The sequence below is a fragment of the Impatiens glandulifera genome, chromosome 3 (genome assembly GCF_907164915.1).
Source record: "Impatiens glandulifera chromosome 3, dImpGla2.1, whole genome shotgun sequence".
Taxonomy (NCBI): Eukaryota; Viridiplantae; Streptophyta; class Magnoliopsida; order Ericales; family Balsaminaceae; genus Impatiens; species Impatiens glandulifera.
The window spans coordinates 49,923,563-49,946,293 of record NC_061864.1 but is presented as its reverse complement, the minus strand read 5'-3'; the positions used below and the strand labels follow the sequence as shown (position 1 = coordinate 49,946,293).

General features: G+C 34.9%; 1 protein-coding gene across 21 annotated transcripts in view; it reads left to right on the top strand.

Annotated features, from left to right (window-relative positions):
* The first annotated feature begins 723 nt into the window (after positions 1-723).
* Positions 724-22,731, top strand: part of LOC124932852 (chaperone protein ClpB4, mitochondrial-like) — a 38,602-nt gene continuing 16,594 nt past the window's right edge. For 5 of the 21 annotated variants that reach the window (XM_047473545.1, XM_047473539.1, XM_047473544.1 and 2 more), the window contains exons 1-51: positions 724-989; positions 1,076-1,195; positions 1,289-1,396; positions 1,638-1,711; positions 2,220-2,340; positions 3,017-3,220; positions 3,307-3,488; positions 3,690-3,816; positions 3,897-4,106; positions 4,230-4,277; positions 4,386-4,433; positions 4,767-4,826; positions 4,941-6,278; positions 6,365-6,484; positions 6,572-6,679; positions 6,921-6,994; positions 7,503-7,623; positions 8,300-8,503; positions 8,590-8,771; positions 8,973-9,099; positions 9,180-9,389; positions 9,513-9,560; positions 9,669-9,716; positions 10,050-10,109; positions 10,224-11,561; positions 11,648-11,767; positions 11,855-11,962; positions 12,204-12,277; positions 12,786-12,906; positions 13,583-13,786; positions 13,873-14,054; positions 14,256-14,382; positions 14,465-14,674; positions 14,798-14,845; positions 14,954-15,001; positions 15,335-15,394; positions 15,509-16,846; positions 16,933-17,052; positions 17,140-17,247; positions 17,489-17,562; positions 18,071-18,191; positions 18,868-19,071; positions 19,158-19,339; positions 19,543-19,669; positions 19,750-19,959; positions 20,083-20,130; positions 20,239-20,286; positions 20,620-20,679; positions 20,794-22,131; positions 22,218-22,337; positions 22,425-22,532. In XM_047473545.1, coding sequence (XP_047329501.1) covers positions 954-989; positions 1,076-1,195; positions 1,289-1,396; positions 1,638-1,711; positions 2,220-2,340; positions 3,017-3,220; positions 3,307-3,488; positions 3,690-3,816; positions 3,897-4,106; positions 4,230-4,277; positions 4,386-4,433; positions 4,767-4,826; positions 4,941-6,278; positions 6,365-6,484; positions 6,572-6,679; positions 6,921-6,994; positions 7,503-7,623; positions 8,300-8,503; positions 8,590-8,771; positions 8,973-9,099; positions 9,180-9,389; positions 9,513-9,560; positions 9,669-9,716; positions 10,050-10,109; positions 10,224-11,561; positions 11,648-11,767; positions 11,855-11,962; positions 12,204-12,277; positions 12,786-12,906; positions 13,583-13,786; positions 13,873-14,054; positions 14,256-14,382; positions 14,465-14,674; positions 14,798-14,845; positions 14,954-15,001; positions 15,335-15,394; positions 15,509-16,846; positions 16,933-17,052; positions 17,140-17,247; positions 17,489-17,562; positions 18,071-18,191; positions 18,868-19,071; positions 19,158-19,339; positions 19,543-19,669; positions 19,750-19,959; positions 20,083-20,130; positions 20,239-20,286; positions 20,620-20,679; positions 20,794-22,131; positions 22,218-22,337; positions 22,425-22,532 — 10,824 coding nt within the window. In that variant the 5' untranslated portion in view covers positions 724-953. Of the gene's footprint in view, positions 990-1,075; positions 1,196-1,288; positions 1,397-1,637; positions 1,712-1,970; positions 2,074-2,219; positions 2,341-3,016; positions 3,221-3,306; positions 3,489-3,689; positions 3,817-3,896; positions 4,107-4,229; positions 4,278-4,385; positions 4,434-4,766; positions 4,827-4,940; positions 6,279-6,364; positions 6,485-6,571; positions 6,680-6,920; positions 6,995-7,253; positions 7,357-7,502; positions 7,624-8,299; positions 8,504-8,589; positions 8,772-8,972; positions 9,100-9,179; positions 9,390-9,512; positions 9,561-9,668; positions 9,717-10,049; positions 10,110-10,223; positions 11,562-11,647; positions 11,768-11,854; positions 11,963-12,203; positions 12,278-12,536; positions 12,640-12,785; positions 12,907-13,582; positions 13,787-13,872; positions 14,055-14,255; positions 14,383-14,464; positions 14,675-14,797; positions 14,846-14,953; positions 15,002-15,334; positions 15,395-15,508; positions 16,847-16,932; positions 17,053-17,139; positions 17,248-17,488; positions 17,563-17,821; positions 17,925-18,070; positions 18,192-18,867; positions 19,072-19,157; positions 19,340-19,542; positions 19,670-19,749; positions 19,960-20,082; positions 20,131-20,238; positions 20,287-20,619; positions 20,680-20,793; positions 22,132-22,217; positions 22,338-22,424; positions 22,533-22,731 lie in introns of those variants that run through there. The other 16 variants (XM_047473543.1, XM_047473542.1, XM_047473541.1 and 13 more) reach the window with 16 other exon arrangements.

The window sequence follows — 22,731 nt, the reverse complement described above, 5'->3', positions numbered from 1 at the left end:
TATGCACGGTTTTATTCTCATACCAATTTCACTTTTTCATTTCATCTTTCTTACAGATTCAACAACTCATTTCTTAGTTTTCTAGGGTTTCAATTTCATAGTTTTGTTTATTCACATTCGGCGGGATTTCCCTTTTCGTTTTTGTATCTGGTAGGAAGAATAACAAGAACAAGATGACGTCTTCAGGAGAAAAACTCGGAGAAAATAAAAGTTGAATGGTTAAATCAAAGCGAAAATCAGAGCTAACTGGCAGAAAGAGATCAAAGAAGCCCGATGATGCTAATGAAGCTGGTAAGGCTGAATCTGGTGATTTGGGCAACATAAAGGTGTTTAAACTAAAGTTTAAGTCAGAGGAAACTGCCAGAGGAAGTTCCAAAACTCCAGATGAAGGTCAAGACACTGGCCAACTCACAGATACTAATGAAGCAACTAAGGCTGAATTAAATAGCACTAAGGTGATAAAACCTGAGTCGAAATCAGGGCAGACTACTACTAGCAGGAAAAGACGAAGAAAACTCAACTCCTTTTCCACTAGAGAGCCTTCTGGCTCCTCCTTTGTTGATGATGGTGAGAAAGAAGCCAGGCAAACTGTCAGAACTCATAGACCATAATGAAGAGGTTCCCTGTCCACCTTCACAGCAAGCCAAACTTTCAGGAAATACACAAAAGAATGAACAACTTGCTTCTCCATCCCAAAGTGAAACTCTTCTTGATGAGTGAAGCAAGGAGCTGAGGGGCCAAGTGATTCAGAAGTGAGAAATAAAAAACAGTTGGGGAAGAAGGTGTCTGTTAGAGATACAACCGAAAGTAAGTCTACACCTGTGGTAGGTGGACAAGGAAGAAAGACGGCAACTATAGATAAGAAAGGCACTAGTAGCAATATTGACATATCGTCGTTGAAACGGAAAAGTGGGGGGAAAAGTAGCCAGGTCAAAAGTAACTCTGACAAGGATATGACTTCAAAGTCTTCTTCCAAAGCCCACAAAAAGGTGCTAATTTTTATTTCCTTTTGGGATGTACCTGATTTCCATGGTTTTTCATGTAGAATAGCATTCTAATAATTGTTGTATTACAGGATCTTCAAATTTCACCAAAACGTTACAACAAATTGCTTGATGATGAAAGTGAGGATCATATGGTGGAAGAAACTCCCAAGATAAAATCTAAGACCAAGCGTAATTCAGGAAAAGATAAAGTGAGTTTTATGTGCTGTGTTATATATATATATATAGATGTGCTTTATTAGGAAGTCTTATGTAAATTCACCTTTTTTTCTATTATCTGACAGGAAACTCAACATCCGACAAAACCTTCCTCAACATCGCCTGAAGATATAGATTATTCAGAGGAAACTCCTAAGTTAAGTTCCAAGAGGAAGCGCGGTGGAAAAGATGAAGTAAGTCTAATTCCCTCATTATATTGTAGTGTGTTCTAAGAGCTGTTATTGGAAGTTTCCTATCACTGCCTCTTCAGGATCCTTTATATCCGACTATCCGTAGATTACTACTTCAATCTCCCTCCATCAAATATATAAGATAATTTTTTTAATTGTAGCTATACTTTGTTTTAGGGTAAATTCCTGTTACTAATTCAAATTTGCAGCAACCTTTGGTTAACAGATTATTGTTTCATATCAGGCTTCAGGTGATATAAAATATAATGACAGTTTGGTTGGTTCCAAGGATAAAGTATGCTGCCCGGATGATGCACAGTAAGTAATTTAGCCTACATTTACCTATTATGGAATTGAAATTTTTCACAATCTTTAACACAACTACGATCCCATTAAGAAAATCGCCAAAGTTAAAATTTAAAGTTTTTTTCTTTCCTTTGTCATAAGATTGTTTTGAGATTGATTATCCAACTTATTTTCTAGATTTTGATCCAGGTTATATGTGATCCATGATCCATGTCAAATTATTTTATAAATTAAATTGATATTTCTCTCTCTAATCTCTCTCTCTCTACGGACGGGGAAGTGTGAACTCTTTCGGTTCAGTCCTTTGTTTAAGGAAGGGACAGTTCGTGGCTTTGTTTTGGGGTCTAGGGCTTCTAACATTCATCATATGGACGGTTTTATTCTCATACCAATTTTACTTTTTCATTTCATCTTTCTTACAGATTCAACAACCCATTTCTTAGTTTTCTAGTGTTTCAATTTCATAGTTTTGTTTATTCACATTCGGCGCGATTTCCCTTTTCGTTTTTGTATCTGGTAGGAAGAATAACAAGAACAAGATGACGTCTTCGGGAGAAAAACTCGGAGATCAGCTTGTCAAAGCTGGGAATAATCTCCTTCCGCCTCCAACTTCGGTTGATGAACTGCTTGAAAAGCTTGACGTAGGTCATTTTTTCATTGTTTTAGTTTTTCCTCTGTTTTTATTTTTCTTGTAATTTAGCCTGCTTGCTGGATTTATTAATTCTGACCTAATAAGTCTAATAACACTTGTGATTCATAGATGTTTTCAATTAGGTTTAACTGTTCCTTCTTCTTTTCATGCACTATATCTCTTACAACCTGTTTTGGATCTAATTGGTTTTACTGTGATTGAAAAGATTGCAATTTTGTGCTTCTTGATGGGTGATAATTAATCTTCAACTTGAAGATATCTGTTTTCAAGTTGTATGTTTAGATTCAAAACAACTAATAGTATGCATTTGTTGCCTTTTGTTAATGTATCATATTTAGTCTGCGAAACACTATTTCCCTACAAAAAAAGTGATGAAATCTAATTTTGTGTGTTAAGTTTGAATTAATAGATCATTTGATATCAACATGATTCATCCATGTTCATCGTAATGCTGTTACAGTGGAGGTTATTGCACTGTAATTTGAATTATTATCTTGAAAATGATTTGTCTACAAAACTAAAAAGTTCGCTTTCAATTTGTGATAAGCTTTTAATTAGTTCTACTGTTGGTTCTGATACATACTAGTTTTGTATCTACATTTCAGATTTTTAATTACTTTGTTGATGTGCTAGATCTTGTGTCTGTTTTTGTGTGTTATTTGTAGCATATTGAGGCTCTCCTAATAAAAGTGGAACAGTTGCCACCCAAGTCGATGTTAGAGGCTATTATTCCATTGATTAAATCATTGGTTGCAAATGAACTTATAAAACATTCAGATATAGATGTGAAAGTTGCAGTTGCCTGTTGTATCAGTGAGATAACCAGAATCACTGCACCGGAAGTTCCATATGATGATGAGAAGATGGAGGTATTTCTTTTGCTATCTTTTGTTTTATATGAATATATTGTCTCCCTTCTGCTTACAGTTAAAATTTGACATTTCTGAATTTACAGGAGGTCTTTGAGTTGATTGTATCCTCGTTCGAAAACTTATCTGACAAGTCAAGCCGTTCATACACCAAAAGGACCTCGATTTTAAAAACAGTTGCTAATGTTAGATCATGTGTGATCATGTTAGATCTGGAATGTGAATGGCTTATTGCTGACATGTTTCAGCACTTTCTGAAAACCATAAGGTTGAGACTAAAATTTGATTCAATATGTTATTCTTGAACTCAAATAGGTGTTTGTATTTAAAACACATCAAATGCTATATAACTAATTGATCTACGTAACTATATATGAAAAAAGTTTACTTTCTTACTGCATTTTGTCTTTTGTAAATGATATATATATATATATATCTTCTAAAGATCGCTCTTCATTTGATTTGTTAGGGATTATCATCCAAAGAATGTCTTTTCTTATATGATGGCCATTATGGTACACGTACTGGAAGAAAGTGAAGACGTTTCCCTTGAGCTGCTCTCTCCTGTTTTAGCTATTTTAAAGAAGGATAATCAGGTTGATTATTATTCACAACATAATACTAGATTTTTGTTGTCCTTACAAAATATATGTTCTCCTTGACCTTGAATTTCCAGGAAATATTGCTGGAGGCCCGCAAATTAGCTGAAAAAGTATTTGAAAGCTGTGCTGCAAAAATCAAACCGTGTCTTGTACAAGCTGTAGAAACTGAAGCTCTTTCTTTAGATGAATATAGTAATGTGGTTGCTGGTATATGTGGGATAACCCGTGTTAAAGAAAATGGTGGTCAAGCAGAAAATGATGGTCCTGCATGTGGGGAACCACCTGTATGCTTCTTTATTGTTGGTCAAATGTCTTTTATTTGTCTCAAATTTATTCTTTAGGCAATATTGAGTTTGATTTTCAGTTTGGATGAACATGAATTATTTACTCGTTTTAATATTTTTCAGGCTGTGGAGGAAAATTTGGTCGAACCGTCATCACATGATGTGCCTCAGGCAAGTCGTTTACCAGTATTTTTGTCAAACAAATATGAACATATTCAAACATTGGCTCAGTTCTTTCTTTTTGGTGAACATTACCTAAATATATTTTATCTTCTTCAGGTTGAGGATAATATATTAGTTGAATCATCCACAAATGATATACCTCAGGTATGTTGCTAGCAAACCCTCCCTTCTTAATATTCTTATTCTCTTATTGAATTTTAATGTATCAGCTTATATTTGTCTTCATTTTTGACTTGGGAGCCTATTTCAAAACTAACATTTTGTCACAATGACAATTTAATTAGAAAATTGCCAAAGTTAAAATTGATAATGATTTTCATTTGTTTGGTATAAAGCCTTGTTCGATTGGGGTTATCATGATCATTTTTTTTTTAGATCATTGCGATTTTTTCCGAATATATCAAATGTAGATTTTTCGGATCATGGTCAACATGAAAAGAAAGTTGGTAACAAAACAGCTCAATATAATTCTTTTAGCTTATCAATTCGTCTCAGGATGATGAGAGAGCTGTCGAGTCAGCACCATCTGACAACCTGGTTGGTGTTCTCATGTTGACTCCTAGAAATTTAGTATTTCTTATCTTTTCATTGTTTAGTTAATCATTGTTAGACAAAAAAAATTGACTGAGAAATCACTTTTGCTTGATTTAGGTGCCTGGTGAAACTGTAGATGATGAACCCATTAAGGATGCAGTTCCTGATGGATCTCCACAGGCAGCTAAGATTAATGATTCTGCCGAAGACAATAATGAAGGTCCTTCAGCAGGCCATGATGAATTGGTAGATATGAATGAAAACACTGCTGTTATATCTCTAACACCTGACATCACAAAAGAGGTTCAAATTGAGTTACTGCCTGAACAATCCATGAAGATTATTACCAACATGTCAGAGGATGGACAACATACTGATAAAAAATCTGATGACAAAAAATCTGATACCAACGAAGCAATCAACGCTGAACCTGAGGATGGTCAACATTCTGAACAGTTAGATAATAATAATATGGAAAGTAAGGCTGAATCCAGTGATTTGGGAAGCACAAAAGTGGTAAAATTGAAGCTGAAATCAGAAGAAACAACTGGGAAGGGTTCGAAGATACCAGAGGATGATGCCCAAGAAACTGACCAAATAACAGAAAATAATGAGATTGAGCCTGTTGATTTGGAAAGCTCAAAAATGGTTAAATCAAAGCGAAAATCAGAGCTAACTGGCAGAAAGAGATCAAAGAAGCCCGATGATGCTAATGAAGCTGGTAAGGCTGAATCTGGTGATTTGGGCAACATAAAGGTGTTTAAACTAAAGTTTAAGTCAGAGGAAACTGCCAGAGGAAGTTCCAAAACTCCAGATGAAGGTCAAGACACTGGCCAACTCACAGATACTAATGAAGCAACTAAGGCTGAATTAAATAGCACTAAGGTGATAAAACCTGAGTCGAAATCAGGGCAGACTACTACTAGCAGGAAAAGACGAAGAAAACTCAACTCCTTTTCCACTAGAGAGCCTTCTGGCTCCTCCTTTGTTGATGATGGTGAGAAAGAAGCAGGCAAACTGTCAGAACTCATAGACCATAATGAAGAGGTTCCCTGTCCACCTTCACAGCAAGCCAAACTTTCAGGAAATACACAAAAGAATGAACAACTTGCTTCTCCATCCCAAAGTGAAACTCTTCTTGATGAGAATCAACCAAAAAGGTCTGCACAGGTAAATAAAAAGTTGAAGCAAAGAGTTGAGGGGCCAAGTGATTCAGAAGTGAGAAATAAAAAACAGTTGGGGAAGAAGGTGTCTGTTAAAGATACAACCGAAAGTAAGTCTACACCTGTAGTAGGTGGACAAGTAAGAAGGACGCGAACTATAGATAAGAAAGGCACAAGTAGCAATATTGACATATCGTCGTTGAAACGGAAAAGTGGGGGAAAAGGTAGCCAGGTCAAACGTAACTCTGACAAGGATATGACTTCAAAGTCTTCTTCCAAAGCCCACAAAAAGGTGCTAATTTTTATTTCCTTTTGGGATGTACCTGATTTCCATGGTTTTTCATGTAGAATAGCATTCTAATAATTGTTGTATTACAGGATCTTCAAATTTCACCAAAACGTTACAACAAATTGCTTGATGATGAAAGTGAGGATCATATGGTGGAAGAAACTCCCAAAATAAAATCTAAGACGAAACGTAATTCAGAAAAAGATAAAGTGAGTTTTATGTGCTGTGCTATATATATAGATGTGCTTTATTAGGAAGTCTTATGTAAATTCACCTTTTTTTCTATTCTCTGACAGGAAACTCAACATCCGACAAAACCTTCCTCAACATCGCCTGAAGATATAGATTATTCAGAGGAAACTCCTAAGTTAAGTTCCAAGAGGAAGCGCGGTGGAAAAGATGAAGTAAGTCTAATTCCCTCATTATATTGTAGTGTGTTCTAAGAGCTGTTATTGGAAGTTTCCTATCACTGCCTCTTCAGGATCCTTTATATCCGACTATCCGTAGATTACTACTTCAATCTCCCTCCATCAAATATATAAGATAATTTTTTTAATTGTAGCTATACTTTGTTTTAGGGTAAATTCCTGTTACTAATTCAAATTTGCAGCAACCTTTGGTTAACAGATTATTGTTTCATATCAGGCTTCAGGTGATATAAAATATAATGACAGTTTGGTTGGTTCCAAGGATAAAGTATGCTGCCCGGATGATGCACAGTAAGTAATTTAGCCTACATTTACCTATTATGGAATTGAAATTTTTCACAATCTTTAACACAACTACGATCCCATTAAGAAAATCGCCAAAGTTAAAATTTAAAGTTTTTTTCTTTCCTTTGTCATAAGATTGTTTTGAGATTGATTATCCAACTTATTTTCTAGATTTTGATCCAGGTTATATGTGATCCATGATCCATGTCAAATTATTTTATAAATTAAATTGATATTTCTCTCTCTAATCTCTCTCTCTCTACGGACGGGGAAGTGTGAACTCTTTCGGTTCAGTCCTTTGTTTAAGGAAGGGACAGTTCGTGGCTTTGTTTTGGGGTCTAGGGCTTCTAACATTCATCATATGGACGGTTTTATTCTCATACCAATTTTACTTTTTCATTTCATCTTTCTTACAGATTCAACAACCCATTTCTTAGTTTTCTAGTGTTTCAATTTCATAGTTTTGTTTATTCACATTCGGCGCGATTTCCCTTTTCGTTTTTGTATCTGGTAGGAAGAATAACAAGAACAAGATGACGTCTTCGGGAGAAAAACTCGGAGATCAGCTTGTCAAAGCTGGGAATAATCTCCTTCCGCCTCCAACTTCGGTTGATGAACTGCTTGAAAAGCTTGACGTAGGTCATTTTTTCATTGTTTTAGTTTTTCCTCTGTTTTTATTTTTCTTGTAATTTAGCCTGCTTGCTGGATTTATTAATTCTGACCTAATAAGTCTAATAACACTTGTGATTCATAGATGTTTTCAATTAGGTTTAACTGTTCCTTCTTCTTTTCATGCACTATATCTCTTACAACCTGTTTTGGATCTAATTGGTTTTACTGTGATTGAAAAGATTGCAATTTTGTGCTTCTTGATGGGTGATAATTAATCTTCAACTTGAAGATATCTGTTTTCAAGTTGTATGTTTAGATTCAAAACAACTAATAGTATGCATTTGTTGCCTTTTGTTAATGTATCATATTTAGTCTGCGAAACACTATTTCCCTACAAAAAAAGTGATGAAATCTAATTTTGTGTGTTAAGTTTGAATTAATAGATCATTTGATATCAACATGATTCATCCATGTTCATCGTAATGCTGTTACAGTGGAGGTTATTGCACTGTAATTTGAATTATTATCTTGAAAATGATTTGTCTACAAAACTAAAAAGTTCGCTTTCAATTTGTGATAAGCTTTTAATTAGTTCTACTGTTGGTTCTGATACATACTAGTTTTGTATCTACATTTCAGATTTTTAATTACTTTGTTGATGTGCTAGATCTTGTGTCTGTTTTTGTGTGTTATTTGTAGCATATTGAGGCTCTCCTAATAAAAGTGGAACAGTTGCCACCCAAGTCGATGTTAGAGGCTATTATTCCATTGATTAAATCATTGGTTGCAAATGAACTTATAAAACATTCAGATATAGATGTGAAAGTTGCAGTTGCCTGTTGTATCAGTGAGATAACCAGAATCACTGCACCGGAAGTTCCATATGATGATGAGAAGATGGAGGTATTTCTTTTGCTATCTTTTGTTTTATATGAATATATTGTCTCCCTTCTGCTTACAGTTAAAATTTGACATTTCTGAATTTACAGGAGGTCTTTGAGTTGATTGTATCCTCGTTCGAAAACTTATCTGACAAGTCAAGCCGTTCATACACCAAAAGGACCTCGATTTTAAAAACAGTTGCTAATGTTAGATCATGTGTGATCATGTTAGATCTGGAATGTGAATGGCTTATTGCTGACATGTTTCAGCACTTTCTGAAAACCATAAGGTTGAGACTAAAATTTGATTCAATATGTTATTCTTGAACTCAAATAGGTGTTTGTATTTAAAACACATCAAATGCTATATAACTAATTGATCTACGTAACTATATATGAAAAAAGTTTACTTTCTTACTGCATTTTGTCTTTTGTAAATGATATATATATATATATATCTTCTAAAGATCGCTCTTCATTTGATTTGTTAGGGATTATCATCCAAAGAATGTCTTTTCTTATATGATGGCCATTATGGTACACGTACTGGAAGAAAGTGAAGACGTTTCCCTTGAGCTGCTCTCTCCTGTTTTAGCTATTTTAAAGAAGGATAATCAGGTTGATTATTATTCACAACATAATACTAGATTTTTGTTGTCCTTACAAAATATATGTTCTCCTTGACCTTGAATTTCCAGGAAATATTGCTGGAGGCCCGCAAATTAGCTGAAAAAGTATTTGAAAGCTGTGCTGCAAAAATCAAACCGTGTCTTGTACAAGCTGTAGAAACTGAAGCTCTTTCTTTAGATGAATATAGTAATGTGGTTGCTGGTATATGTGGGATAACCCGTGTTAAAGAAAATGGTGGTCAAGCAGAAAATGATGGTCCTGCATGTGGGGAACCACCTGTATGCTTCTTTATTGTTGGTCAAATGTCTTTTATTTGTCTCAAATTTATTCTTTAGGCAATATTGAGTTTGATTTTCAGTTTGGATGAACATGAATTATTTACTCGTTTTAATATTTTTCAGGCTGTGGAGGAAAATTTGGTCGAACCGTCATCACATGATGTGCCTCAGGCAAGTCGTTTACCAGTATTTTTGTCAAACAAATATGAACATATTCAAACATTGGCTCAGTTCTTTCTTTTTGGTGAACATTACCTAAATATATTTTATCTTCTTCAGGTTGAGGATAATATATTAGTTGAATCATCCACAAATGATATACCTCAGGTATGTTGCTAGCAAACCCTCCCTTCTTAATATTCTTATTCTCTTATTGAATTTTAATGTATCAGCTTATATTTGTCTTCATTTTTGACTTGGGAGCCTATTTCAAAACTAACATTTTGTCACAATGACAATTTAATTAGAAAATTGCCAAAGTTAAAATTGATAATGATTTTCATTTGTTTGGTATAAAGCCTTGTTCGATTGGGGTTATCATGATCATTTTTTTTTTAGATCATTGCGATTTTTTCCGAATATATCAAATGTAGATTTTTCGGATCATGGTCAACATGAAAAGAAAGTTGGTAACAAAACAGCTCAATATAATTCTTTTAGCTTATCAATTCGTCTCAGGATGATGAGAGAGCTGTCGAGTCAGCACCATCTGACAACCTGGTTGGTGTTCTCATGTTGACTCCTAGAAATTTAGTATTTCTTATCTTTTCATTGTTTAGTTAATCATTGTTAGACAAAAAAAATTGACTGAGAAATCACTTTTGCTTGATTTAGGTGCCTGGTGAAACTGTAGATGATGAACCCATTAAGGATGCAGTTCCTGATGGATCTCCACAGGCAGCTAAGATTAATGATTCTGCCGAAGACAATAATGAAGGTCCTTCAGCAGGCCATGATGAATTGGTAGATATGAATGAAAACACTGCTGTTATATCTCTAACACCTGACATCACAAAAGAGGTTCAAATTGAGTTACTGCCTGAACAATCCATGAAGATTATTACCAACATGTCAGAGGATGGACAACATACTGATAAAAAATCTGATGACAAAAAATCTGATACCAACGAAGCAATCAACGCTGAACCTGAGGATGGTCAACATTCTGAACAGTTAGATAATAATAATATGGAAAGTAAGGCTGAATCCAGTGATTTGGGAAGCACAAAAGTGGTAAAATTGAAGCTGAAATCAGAAGAAACAACTGGGAAGGGTTCGAAGATACCAGAGGATGATGCCCAAGAAACTGACCAAATAACAGAAAATAATGAGATTGAGCCTGTTGATTTGGAAAGCTCAAAAATGGTTAAATCAAAGCGAAAATCAGAGCTAACTGGCAGAAAGAGATCAAAGAAGCCCGATGATGCTAATGAAGCTGGTAAGGCTGAATCTGGTGATTTGGGCAACATAAAGGTGTTTAAACTAAAGTTTAAGTCAGAGGAAACTGCCAGAGGAAGTTCCAAAACTCCAGATGAAGGTCAAGACACTGGCCAACTCACAGATACTAATGAAGCAACTAAGGCTGAATTAAATAGCACTAAGGTGATAAAACCTGAGTCGAAATCAGGGCAGACTACTACTAGCAGGAAAAGACGAAGAAAACTCAACTCCTTTTCCACTAGAGAGCCTTCTGGCTCCTCCTTTGTTGATGATGGTGAGAAAGAAGCAGGCAAACTGTCAGAACTCATAGACCATAATGAAGAGGTTCCCTGTCCACCTTCACAGCAAGCCAAACTTTCAGGAAATACACAAAAGAATGAACAACTTGCTTCTCCATCCCAAAGTGAAACTCTTCTTGATGAGAATCAACCAAAAAGGTCTGCACAGGTAAATAAAAAGTTGAAGCAAAGAGTTGAGGGGCCAAGTGATTCAGAAGTGAGAAATAAAAAACAGTTGGGGAAGAAGGTGTCTGTTAAAGATACAACCGAAAGTAAGTCTACACCTGTAGTAGGTGGACAAGTAAGAAGGACGCGAACTATAGATAAGAAAGGCACAAGTAGCAATATTGACATATCGTCGTTGAAACGGAAAAGTGGGGGAAAAGGTAGCCAGGTCAAACGTAACTCTGACAAGGATATGACTTCAAAGTCTTCTTCCAAAGCCCACAAAAAGGTGCTAATTTTTATTTCCTTTTGGGATGTACCTGATTTCCATGGTTTTTCATGTAGAATAGCATTCTAATAATTGTTGTATTACAGGATCTTCAAATTTCACCAAAACGTTACAACAAATTGCTTGATGATGAAAGTGAGGATCATATGGTGGAAGAAACTCCCAAAATAAAATCTAAGACGAAACGTAATTCAGAAAAAGATAAAGTGAGTTTTATGTGCTGTGCTATATATATAGATGTGCTTTATTAGGAAGTCTTATGTAAATTCACCTTTTTTTCTATTCTCTGACAGGAAACTCAACATCCGACAAAACCTTCCTCAACATCGCCTGAAGATATAGATTATTCAGAGGAAACTCCTAAGTTAAGTTCCAAGAGGAAGCGCGGTGGAAAAGATGAAGTAAGTCTAATTCCCTCATTATATTGTAGTGTGTTCTAAGAGCTGTTATTGGAAGTTTCCTATCACTGCCTCTTCAGGATCCTTTATATCCGACTATCCGTAGATTACTACTTCAATCTCCCTCCATCAAATATATAAGATAATTTTTTTAATTGTAGCTATACTTTGTTTTAGGGTAAATTCCTGTTACTAATTCAAATTTGCAGCAACCTTTGGTTAACAGATTATTGTTTCATATCAGGCTTCAGGTGATATAAAATATAATGACAGTTTGGTTGGTTCCAAGGATAAAGTATGCTGCCCGGATGATGCACAGTAAGTAATTTAGCCTACATTTACCTATTATGGAATTGAAATTTTTCACAATCTTTAACACAACTACGATCCCATTAAGAAAATCGCCAAAGTTAAAATTTAAAGTTTTTTTCTTTCCTTTGTCATAAGATTGTTTTGAGATTGATTATCCAACTTATTTTCTAGATTTTGATCCAGGTTATATGTGATCCATGATCCATGTCAAATTATTTTATAAATTAAATTGATATTTCTCTCTCTAATCTCTCTCTCTCTACGGACGGGGAAGTGTGAACTCTTTCGGTTCAGTCCTTTGTTTAAGGAAGGGACAGTTCGTGGCTTTGTTTTGGGGTCTAGGGCTTCTAACATTCATCATATGGACGGTTTTATTCTCATACCAATTTTACTTTTTCATTTCATCTTTCTTACAGATTCAACAACCCATTTCTTAGTTTTCTAGTGTTTCAATTTCATAGTTTTGTTTATTCACATTCGGCGCGATTTCCCTTTTCGTTTTTGTATCTGGTAGGAAGAATAACAAGAACAAGATGACGTCTTCGGGAGAAAAACTCGGAGATCAGCTTGTCAAAGCTGGGAATAATCTCCTTCCGCCTCCAACTTCGGTTGATGAACTGCTTGAAAAGCTTGACGTAGGTCATTTTTTCATTGTTTTAGTTTTTCCTCTGTTTTTATTTTTCTTGTAATTTAGCCTGCTTGCTGGATTTATTAATTCTGACCTAATAAGTCTAATAACACTTGTGATTCATAGATGTTTTCAATTAGGTTTAACTGTTCCTTCTTCTTTTCATGCACTATATCTCTTACAACCTGTTTTGGATCTAATTGGTTTTACTGTGATTGAAAAGATTGCAATTTTGTGCTTCTTGATGGGTGATAATTAATCTTCAACTTGAAGATATCTGTTTTCAAGTTGTATGTTTAGATTCAAAACAACTAATAGTATGCATTTGTTGCCTTTTGTTAATGTATCATATTTAGTCTGCGAAACACTATTTCCCTACAAAAAAAGTGATGAAATCTAATTTTGTGTGTTAAGTTTGAATTAATAGATCATTTGATATCAACATGATTCATCCATGTTCATCGTAATGCTGTTACAGTGGAGGTTATTGCACTGTAATTTGAATTATTATCTTGAAAATGATTTGTCTACAAAACTAAAAAGTTCGCTTTCAATTTGTGATAAGCTTTTAATTAGTTCTACTGTTGGTTCTGATACATACTAGTTTTGTATCTACATTTCAGATTTTTAATTACTTTGTTGATGTGCTAGATCTTGTGTCTGTTTTTGTGTGTTATTTGTAGCATATTGAGGCTCTCCTAATAAAAGTGGAACAGTTGCCACCCAAGTCGATGTTAGAGGCTATTATTCCATTGATTAAATCATTGGTTGCAAATGAACTTATAAAACATTCAGATATAGATGTGAAAGTTGCAGTTGCCTGTTGTATCAGTGAGATAACCAGAATCACTGCACCGGAAGTTCCATATGATGATGAGAAGATGGAGGTATTTCTTTTGCTATCTTTTGTTTTATATGAATATATTGTCTCCCTTCTGCTTACAGTTAAAATTTGACATTTCTGAATTTACAGGAGGTCTTTGAGTTGATTGTATCCTCGTTCGAAAACTTATCTGACAAGTCAAGCCGTTCATACACCAAAAGGACCTCGATTTTAAAAACAGTTGCTAATGTTAGATCATGTGTGATCATGTTAGATCTGGAATGTGAATGGCTTATTGCTGACATGTTTCAGCACTTTCTGAAAACCATAAGGTTGAGACTAAAATTTGATTCAATATGTTATTCTTGAACTCAAATAGGTGTTTGTATTTAAAACACATCAAATGCTATATAACTAATTGATCTACGTAACTATATATGAAAAAAGTTTACTTTCTTACTGCATTTTGTCTTTTGTAAATGATATATATATATATATATCTTCTAAAGATCGCTCTTCATTTGATTTGTTAGGGATTATCATCCAAAGAATGTCTTTTCTTATATGATGGCCATTATGGTACACGTACTGGAAGAAAGTGAAGACGTTTCCCTTGAGCTGCTCTCTCCTGTTTTAGCTATTTTAAAGAAGGATAATCAGGTTGATTATTATTATCACAACATAATACTAGATTTTTGTTGTCCTTACAAAATATATGTTCTCCTTGACCTTGAATTTCCAGGAAATATTGCTGGAGGCCCGCAAATTAGCTGAAAAAGTATTTGAAAGCTGTGCTGCAAAAATCAAACCGTGTCTTGTACAAGCTGTAGAAACTGAAGCTCTTTCTTTAGATGAATATAGTAATGTGGTTGCTGGTATATGTGGGATAACCCGTGTTAAAGAAAATGGTGGTCAAGCAGAAAATGATGGTCCTGCATGTGGGGAACCACCTGTATGCTTCTTTATTGTTGGTCAAATGTCTTTTATTTGTCTCAAATTTATTCTTTAGGCAATATTGAGTTTGATTTTCAGTTTGGATGAACATGAATTATTTACTCGTTTTAATATTTTTCAGGCTGTGGAGGAAAATTTGGTCGAACCGTCATCACATGATGTGCCTCAGGCAAGTCGTTTACCAGTATTTTTGTCAAACAAATATGAACATATTCAAACATTGGCTCAGTTCTTTCTTTTTGGTGAACATTACCTAAATATATTTTATCTTCTTCAGGTTGAGGATAATATATTAGTTGAATCATCCACAAATGATATACCTCAGGTATGTTGCTAGCAAACCCTCCCTTCTTAATATTCTTATTCTCTTATTGAATTTTAATGTATCAGCTTATATTTGTCTTCATTTTTGACTTGGGAGCCTATTTCAAAACTAACATTTTGTCACAATGACAATTTAATTAGAAAATTGCCAAAGTTAAAATTGATAATGATTTTCATTTGTTTGGTATAAAGCCTTGTTCGATTGGGGTTATCATGATCATTTTTTTTTTAGATCATTGCGATTTTTTCCGAATATATCAAATGTAGATTTTTCGGATCATGGTCAACATGAAAAGAAAGTTGGTAACAAAACAGCTCAATATAATTCTTTTAGCTTATCAATTCGTCTCAGGATGATGAGAGAGCTGTCGAGTCAGCACCATCTGACAACCTGGTTGGTGTTCTCATGTTGACTCCTAGAAATTTAGTATTTCTTATCTTTTCATTGTTTAGTTAATCATTGTTAGACAAAAAAAATTGACTGAGAAATCACTTTTGCTTGATTTAGGTGCCTGGTGAAACTGTAGATGATGAACCCATTAAGGATGCAGTTCCTGATGGATCTCCACAGGCAGCTAAGATTAATGATTCTGCCGAAGACAATAATGAAGGTCCTTCAGCAGGCCATGATGAATTGGTAGATATGAATGAAAACACTGCTGTTATATCTCTAACACCTGACATCACAAAAGAGGTTCAAATTGAGTTACTGCCTGAACAATCCATGAAGATTATTACCAACATGTCAGAGGATGGACAACATACTGATAAAAAATCTGATGACAAAAAATCTGATACCAACGAAGCAATCAACGCTGAACCTGAGGATGGTCAACATTCTGAACAGTTAGATAATAATAATATGGAAAGTAAGGCTGAATCCAGTGATTTGGGAAGCACAAAAGTGGTAAAATTGAAGCTGAAATCAGAAGAAACAACTGGGAAGGGTTCGAAGATACCAGAGGATGATGCCCAAGAAACTGACCAAATAACAGAAAATAATGAGATTGAGCCTGTTGATTTGGAAAGCTCAAAAATGGTTAAATCAAAGCGAAAATCAGAGCTAACTGGCAGAAAGAGATCAAAGAAGCCCGATGATGCTAATGAAGCTGGTAAGGCTGAATCTGGTGATTTGGGCAACATAAAGGTGTTTAAACTAAAGTTTAAGTCAGAGGAAACTGCCAGAGGAAGTTCCAAAACTCCAGATGAAGGTCAAGACACTGGCCAACTCACAGATACTAATGAAGCAACTAAGGCTGAATTAAATAGCACTAAGGTGATAAAACCTGAGTCGAAATCAGGGCAGACTACTACTAGCAGGAAAAGACGAAGAAAACTCAACTCCTTTTCCACTAGAGAGCCTTCTGGCTCCTCCTTTGTTGATGATGGTGAGAAAGAAGCAGGCAAACTGTCAGAACTCATAGACCATAATGAAGAGGTTCCCTGTCCACCTTCACAGCAAGCCAAACTTTCAGGAAATACACAAAAGAATGAACAACTTGCTTCTCCATCCCAAAGTGAAACTCTTCTTGATGAGAATCAACCAAAAAGGTCTGCACAGGTAAATAAAAAGTTGAAGCAAGGAGTTGAGGGGCCAAGTGATTCAGAAGTGAGAAATAAAAAACAGTTGGGGAAGAAGGTGTCTGTTAAAGATACAACCGAAAGTAAGTCTACACCTGTAGTAGGTGGACAAGTAAGAAGGACGCGAACTATAGATAAGAAAGGCACAAGTAGCAATATTGACATATCGTCGTTGAAACGGAAAAGTGGGGGAAAAGGTAGCCAGGTCAAACGTAACTCTGACAAGGATATGACTTCAAAGTCTTCTTCCAAAGCCCACAAAAAGGTGCTAATTTTTATTTCCTTTTGGGATGTACCTGATTTCCATGGTTTTTCATGTAGAATAGCATTCTAATAATTGTTGTATTACAGGATCTTCAAATTTCACCAAAACGTTACAACAAATTGCTTGATGATGAAAGTGAGGATCATATGGTGGAAGAAACTCCCAAAATAAAATCTAAGACGAAACGTAATTCAGAAAAAGATAAAGTGAGTTTTATGTGCTGTGCTATATATATAGATGTGCTTTATTAGGAAGTCTTATGTAAATTCACCTTTTTTTCTATTCTCTGACAGGAAACTCAACATCCGACAAAACCTTCCTCAACATCGCCTGAAGATATAGATTATTCAGAGGAAACTCCTAAGTTAAGTTCCAAGAGGAAGCGCGGTGGAAAAGATGAAGTAAGTCTAATTCCCTCATTATATTGTAGTGTGTTCTAAGAGCTGTTATTGGAAGTTTCCTATCACTGCCTCTTCAGGATCCTTTATATCCGACTATCCGTAGATTACTACTTCAATCTCCCTCCATCAAATATATAAGATAATTTTTTTAATTGTAGCTATACTTTGTTTTAGGGTAAATTCCTGTTACTAATTCAAATTTGCAGCAACCTTTGGTTAACAGATTATTGTTTCATATCAGGCTTCAGGTGATATAAAATATAATGACAGTTTGGTTGGTTCCAAGGATAAAGTATGCTGCCCGGATGATGCACAGTAAGTAATTTAGCCTACATTTACCTATTATGGAATTGAAATTTTTCACAATCTTTAACACAACTACGATCCCATTAAGAAAATCGCCAAAGTTAAAATTTAAAGTTTTTTTCTTTCCTTTGTCATAAGATTGTTTTGAGATTGATTATCCAACTTATTTTCTAGATTTTGATCCAGGTTATATGTGATCCATGATCCATGTCAAATTATTTTATAAATTAAATTGATATTTCTCTCTCTAATCTCTCTCTCTCTACGGACGGGGAAGTGTGAACTCTTTCGGTTCAGTCCTTTGTTTAAGGAAGGGACAGTTCGTGGCTTTGTTTTGGGGTCTAGGGCTTCTAACATTCATCATATGGACGGTTTTATTCTCATACCAATTTTACTTTTTCATTTCATCTTTCTTACAGATTCAACAACCCATTTCTTAGTTTTCTAGTGTTTCAATTTCATAGTTTTGTTTATTCACATTCGGCGCGATTTCCCTTTTCGTTTTTGTATCTGGTAGGAAGAATAACAAGAACAAGATGACGTCTTCGGGAGAAAAACTCGGAGATCAGCTTGTCAAAGCTGGGAATAATCTCCTTCCGCCTCCAACTTCGGTTGATGAACTGCTTGAAAAGCTTGACGTAGGTCATTTTTTCATTGTTTTAGTTTTTCCTCTGTTTTTATTTTTCTTGTAATTTAGCCTGCTTGCTGGATTTATTAATTCTGACCTAATAAGTCTAATAACACTTGTGATTCATAGATGTTTTCAATTAGGTTTAACTGTTCCTTCTTCTTTTCATGCACTATATCTCTTACAACCTGTTTTGGATCTAATTGGTTTTACTGTGATTGAAAAGATTGCAATTTTGTGCTTTTTGATGGGTGATAATTAATCTTCAACTTGAAGATATCTGTTTTCAAGTTGTATGTTTAGATTCAAAACAACTAATAGTATGCATTTGTTGCCTTTTGTTAATGTATCATATTTAGTCTGCGAAACACTATTTCCCTACAAAAAAAGTGATGAAATCTAATTTTGTGTGTTAAGTTTGAATTAATAGATCATTTGATATCAACATGATTCATCCATGTTCATCGTAATGCTGTTACAGTGGAGGTTATTGCACTGTAATTTGAATTATTATCTTGAAAATGATTTGTCTACAAAACTAAAAAGTTCGCTTTCAATTTGTGATAAGCTTTTAATTAGTTCTACTGTTGGTTCTGATACATACTAGTTTTGTATCTACATTTCAGATTTTTAATTACTTTGTTGATGTGCTAGATCTTGTGTCTGTTTTTGTGTGTTATTTGTAGCATATTGAGGCTCTCCTAATAAAAGTGGAACAGTTGCCACCCAAGTCGATGTTAGAGGCTATTATTCCATTGATTAAATCATTGGTTGCAAATGAACTTATAAAACATTCAGATATAGATGTGAAAGTTGCAGTTGCCTGTTGTATCAGTGAGATAACCAGAATCACTGCACCGGAAGTTCCATATGATGATGAGAAGATGGAGGTATTTCTTTTGCTATCTTTTGTTTTATATGAATATATTGTCTCCCTTCTGCTTACAGTTAAAATTTGACATTTCTGAATTTACAGGAGGTCTTTGAGTTGATTGTATCCTCGTTCGAAAACTTATCTGACAAGTCAAGCCGTTCATACACCAAAAGGACCTCGATTTTAAAAACAGTTGCTAATGTTAGATCATGTGTGATCATGTTAGATCTGGAATGTGAATGGCTTATTGCTGACATGTTTCAGCACTTTCTGAAAACCATAAGGTTGAGACTAAAATTTGATTCAATATGTTATTCTTGAACTCAAATAGGTGTTTGTATTTAAAACACATCAAATGCTATATAACTAATTGATCTACGTAACTATATATGAAAAAAGTTTACTTTCTTACTGCATTTTGTCTTTTGTAAATGATATATATATATATATATATCTTCTAAAGATCGCTCTTCATTTGATTTGTTAGGGATTATCATCCAAAGAATGTCTTTTCTTATATGATGGCCATTATGGTACACGTACTGGAAGAAAGTGAAGACGTTTCCCTTGAGCTGCTCTCTCCTGTTTTAGCTATTTTAAAGAAGGATAATCAGGTTGATTATTATTCACAACATAATACTAGATTTTTGTTGTCCTTACAAAATATATGTTCTCCTTGACCTTGAATTTCCAGGAAATATTGCTGGAGGCCCGCAAATTAGCTGAAAAAGTATTTGAAAGCTGTGCTGCAAAAATCAAACCGTGTCTTGTACAAGCTGTAGAAACTGAAGCTCTTTCTTTAGATGAATATAGTAATGTGGTTGCTGGTATATGTGGGATAACCCGTGTTAAAGAAAATGGTGGTCAAGCAGAAAATGATGGTCCTGCATGTGGGGAACCACCTGTATGCTTCTTTATTGTTGGTCAAATGTCTTTTATTTGTCTCAAATTTATTCTTTAGGCAATATTGAGTTTGATTTTCAGTTTGGATGAACATGAATTATTTACTCGTTTTAATATTTTTCAGGCTGTGGAGGAAAATTTGGTCGAACCGTCATCACATGATGTGCCTCAGGCAAGTCGTTTACCAGTATTTTTGTCAAACAAATATGAACATATTCAAACATTGGCTCAGTTCTTTCTTTTTGGTGAACATTACCTAAATATATTTTATCTTCTTCAGGTTGAGGATAATATATTAGTTGAATCATCCACAAATGATATACCTCAGGTATGTTGCTAGCAAACCCTCCCTTCTTAATATTCTTATTCTCTTATTGAATTTTAATGTATCAGCTTATATTTGTCTTCATTTTTGACTTGGGAGCCTATTTCAAAACTAACATTTTGTCACAATGACAATTTAATTAGAAAATTGCCAAAGTTAAAATTGATAATGATTTTCATTTGTTTGGTATAAAGCCTTGTTCGATTGGGGTTATCATGATCATTTTTTTTTTAGATCATTGCGATTTTTTCCGAATATATCAAATGTAGATTTTTCGGATCATGGTCAACATGAAAAGAAAGTTGGTAACAAAACAGCTCAATATAATTCTTTTAGCTTATCAATTCGTCTCAGGATGATGAGAGAGCTGTCGAGTCAGCACCATCTGACAACCTGGTTGGTGTTCTCATGTTGACTCCTAGAAATTTAGTATTTCTTATCTTTTCATTGTTTAGTTAATCATTGTTAGACAAAAAAAATTGACTGAGAAATCACTTTTGCTTGATTTAGGTGCCTGGTGAAACTGTAGATGATGAACCCATTAAGGATGCAGTTCCTGATGGATCTCCACAGGCAGCTAAGATTAATGATTCTGCCGAAGACAATAATGAAGGTCCTTCAGCAGGCCATGATGAATTGGTAGATATGAATGAAAACACTGCTGTTATATCTCTAACACCTGACATCACAAAAGAGGTTCAAATTGAGTTACTGCCTGAACAATCCATGAAGATTATTACCAACATGTCAGAGGATGGACAACATACTGATAAAAAATCTGATGACAAAAAATCTGATACCAACGAAGCAATCAACGCTGAACCTGAGGATGGTCAACATTCTGAACAGTTAGATAATAATAATATGGAAAGTAAGGCTGAATCCAGTGATTTGGGAAGCACAAAAGTGGTAAAATTGAAGCTGAAATCAGAAGAAACAACTGGGAAGGGTTCGAAGATACCAGAGGATGATGCCCAAGAAACTGACCAAATAACAGAAAATAATGAGATTGAGCCTGTTGATTTGGAAAGCTCAAAAATGGTTAAATCAAAGCGAAAATCAGAGCTAACTGGCAGAAAGAGATCAAAGAAGCCCGATGATGCTAATGAAGCTGGTAAGGCTGAATCTGGTGATTTGGGCAACATAAAGGTGTTTAAACTAAAGTTTAAGTCAGAGGAAACTGCCAGAGGAAGTTCCAAAACTCCAGATGAAGGTCAAGACACTGGCCAACTCACAGATACTAATGAAGCAACTAAGGCTGAATTAAATAGCACTAAGGTGATAAAACCTGAGTCGAAATCAGGGCAGACTACTACTAGCAGGAAAAGACGAAGAAAACTCAACTCCTTTTCCACTAGAGAGCCTTCTGGCTCCTCCTTTGTTGATGATGGTGAGAAAGAAGCAGGCAAACTGTCAGAACTCATAGACCATAATGAAGAGGTTCCCTGTCCACCTTCACAGCAAGCCAAACTTTCAGGAAATACACAAAAGAATGAACAACTTGCTTCTCCATCCCAAAGTGAAACTCTTCTTGATGAGAATCAACCAAAAAGGTCTGCACAGGTAAATAAAAAGTTGAAGCAAGGAGTTGAGGGGCCAAGTGATTCAGAAGTGAGAAATAAAAAACTGTTGGGGAAGAAGGTGTCTGTTAAAGATACAACCGAAAGTAAGTCTACACCTGTAGTAGGTGGACAAGTAAGAAGGACGCGAACTATAGATAAGAAAGGCACAAGTAGCAATATTGACATATCGTCGTTGAAACGGAAAAGTGGGGGAAAAGGTAGCCAGATCAAAAGTAACTCTGACAAGGATATGACTTCAAAGTCTTCTTCCAAAGCCCACAAAAAGGTGCTAATTTTTATTTCCTTTTGGGATGTACCTGATTTCCATGGTTTTTCATGTAGAATAGCATTCTAATAATTGTTGTATTACAGGATCTTCAAATTTCACCAAAACGTTACAACAAATTGCTTGATGATGAAAGTGAGGATCATATGGTGGAAGAAACTCCCAAAATAAAATCTAAGACGAAACGTAATTCAGAAAAAGATAAAGTGAGTTTTATGTGCTGTGCTATATATATAGATGTGCTTTATTAGGAAGTCTTATGTAAATTCACCTTTTTTTCTATTCTCTGACAGGAAACTCAACATCCGACAAAACCTTCCTCAACATCGCCTGAAGATATAGATTATTCAGAGGAAACTCCTAAGTTAAGTTCCAAGAGGAAGCGCGGTGGAAAAGATGAAGTAAGTCTAATTCCCTCATTATATTGTAGTGTGTTCTAAGAGCTTGTAATTCGAAGTTTCCTATCACTGCCTCTTCAGGATCCTTTATATCCGACTATCCGTAGATTACTACTTCAATCTCCCTCCATCAACTATATAAGATAATTTTTTTAATTGTAGCTATACTTTGTTTTAGGGTAAATTCCTGTTACTAATTCAA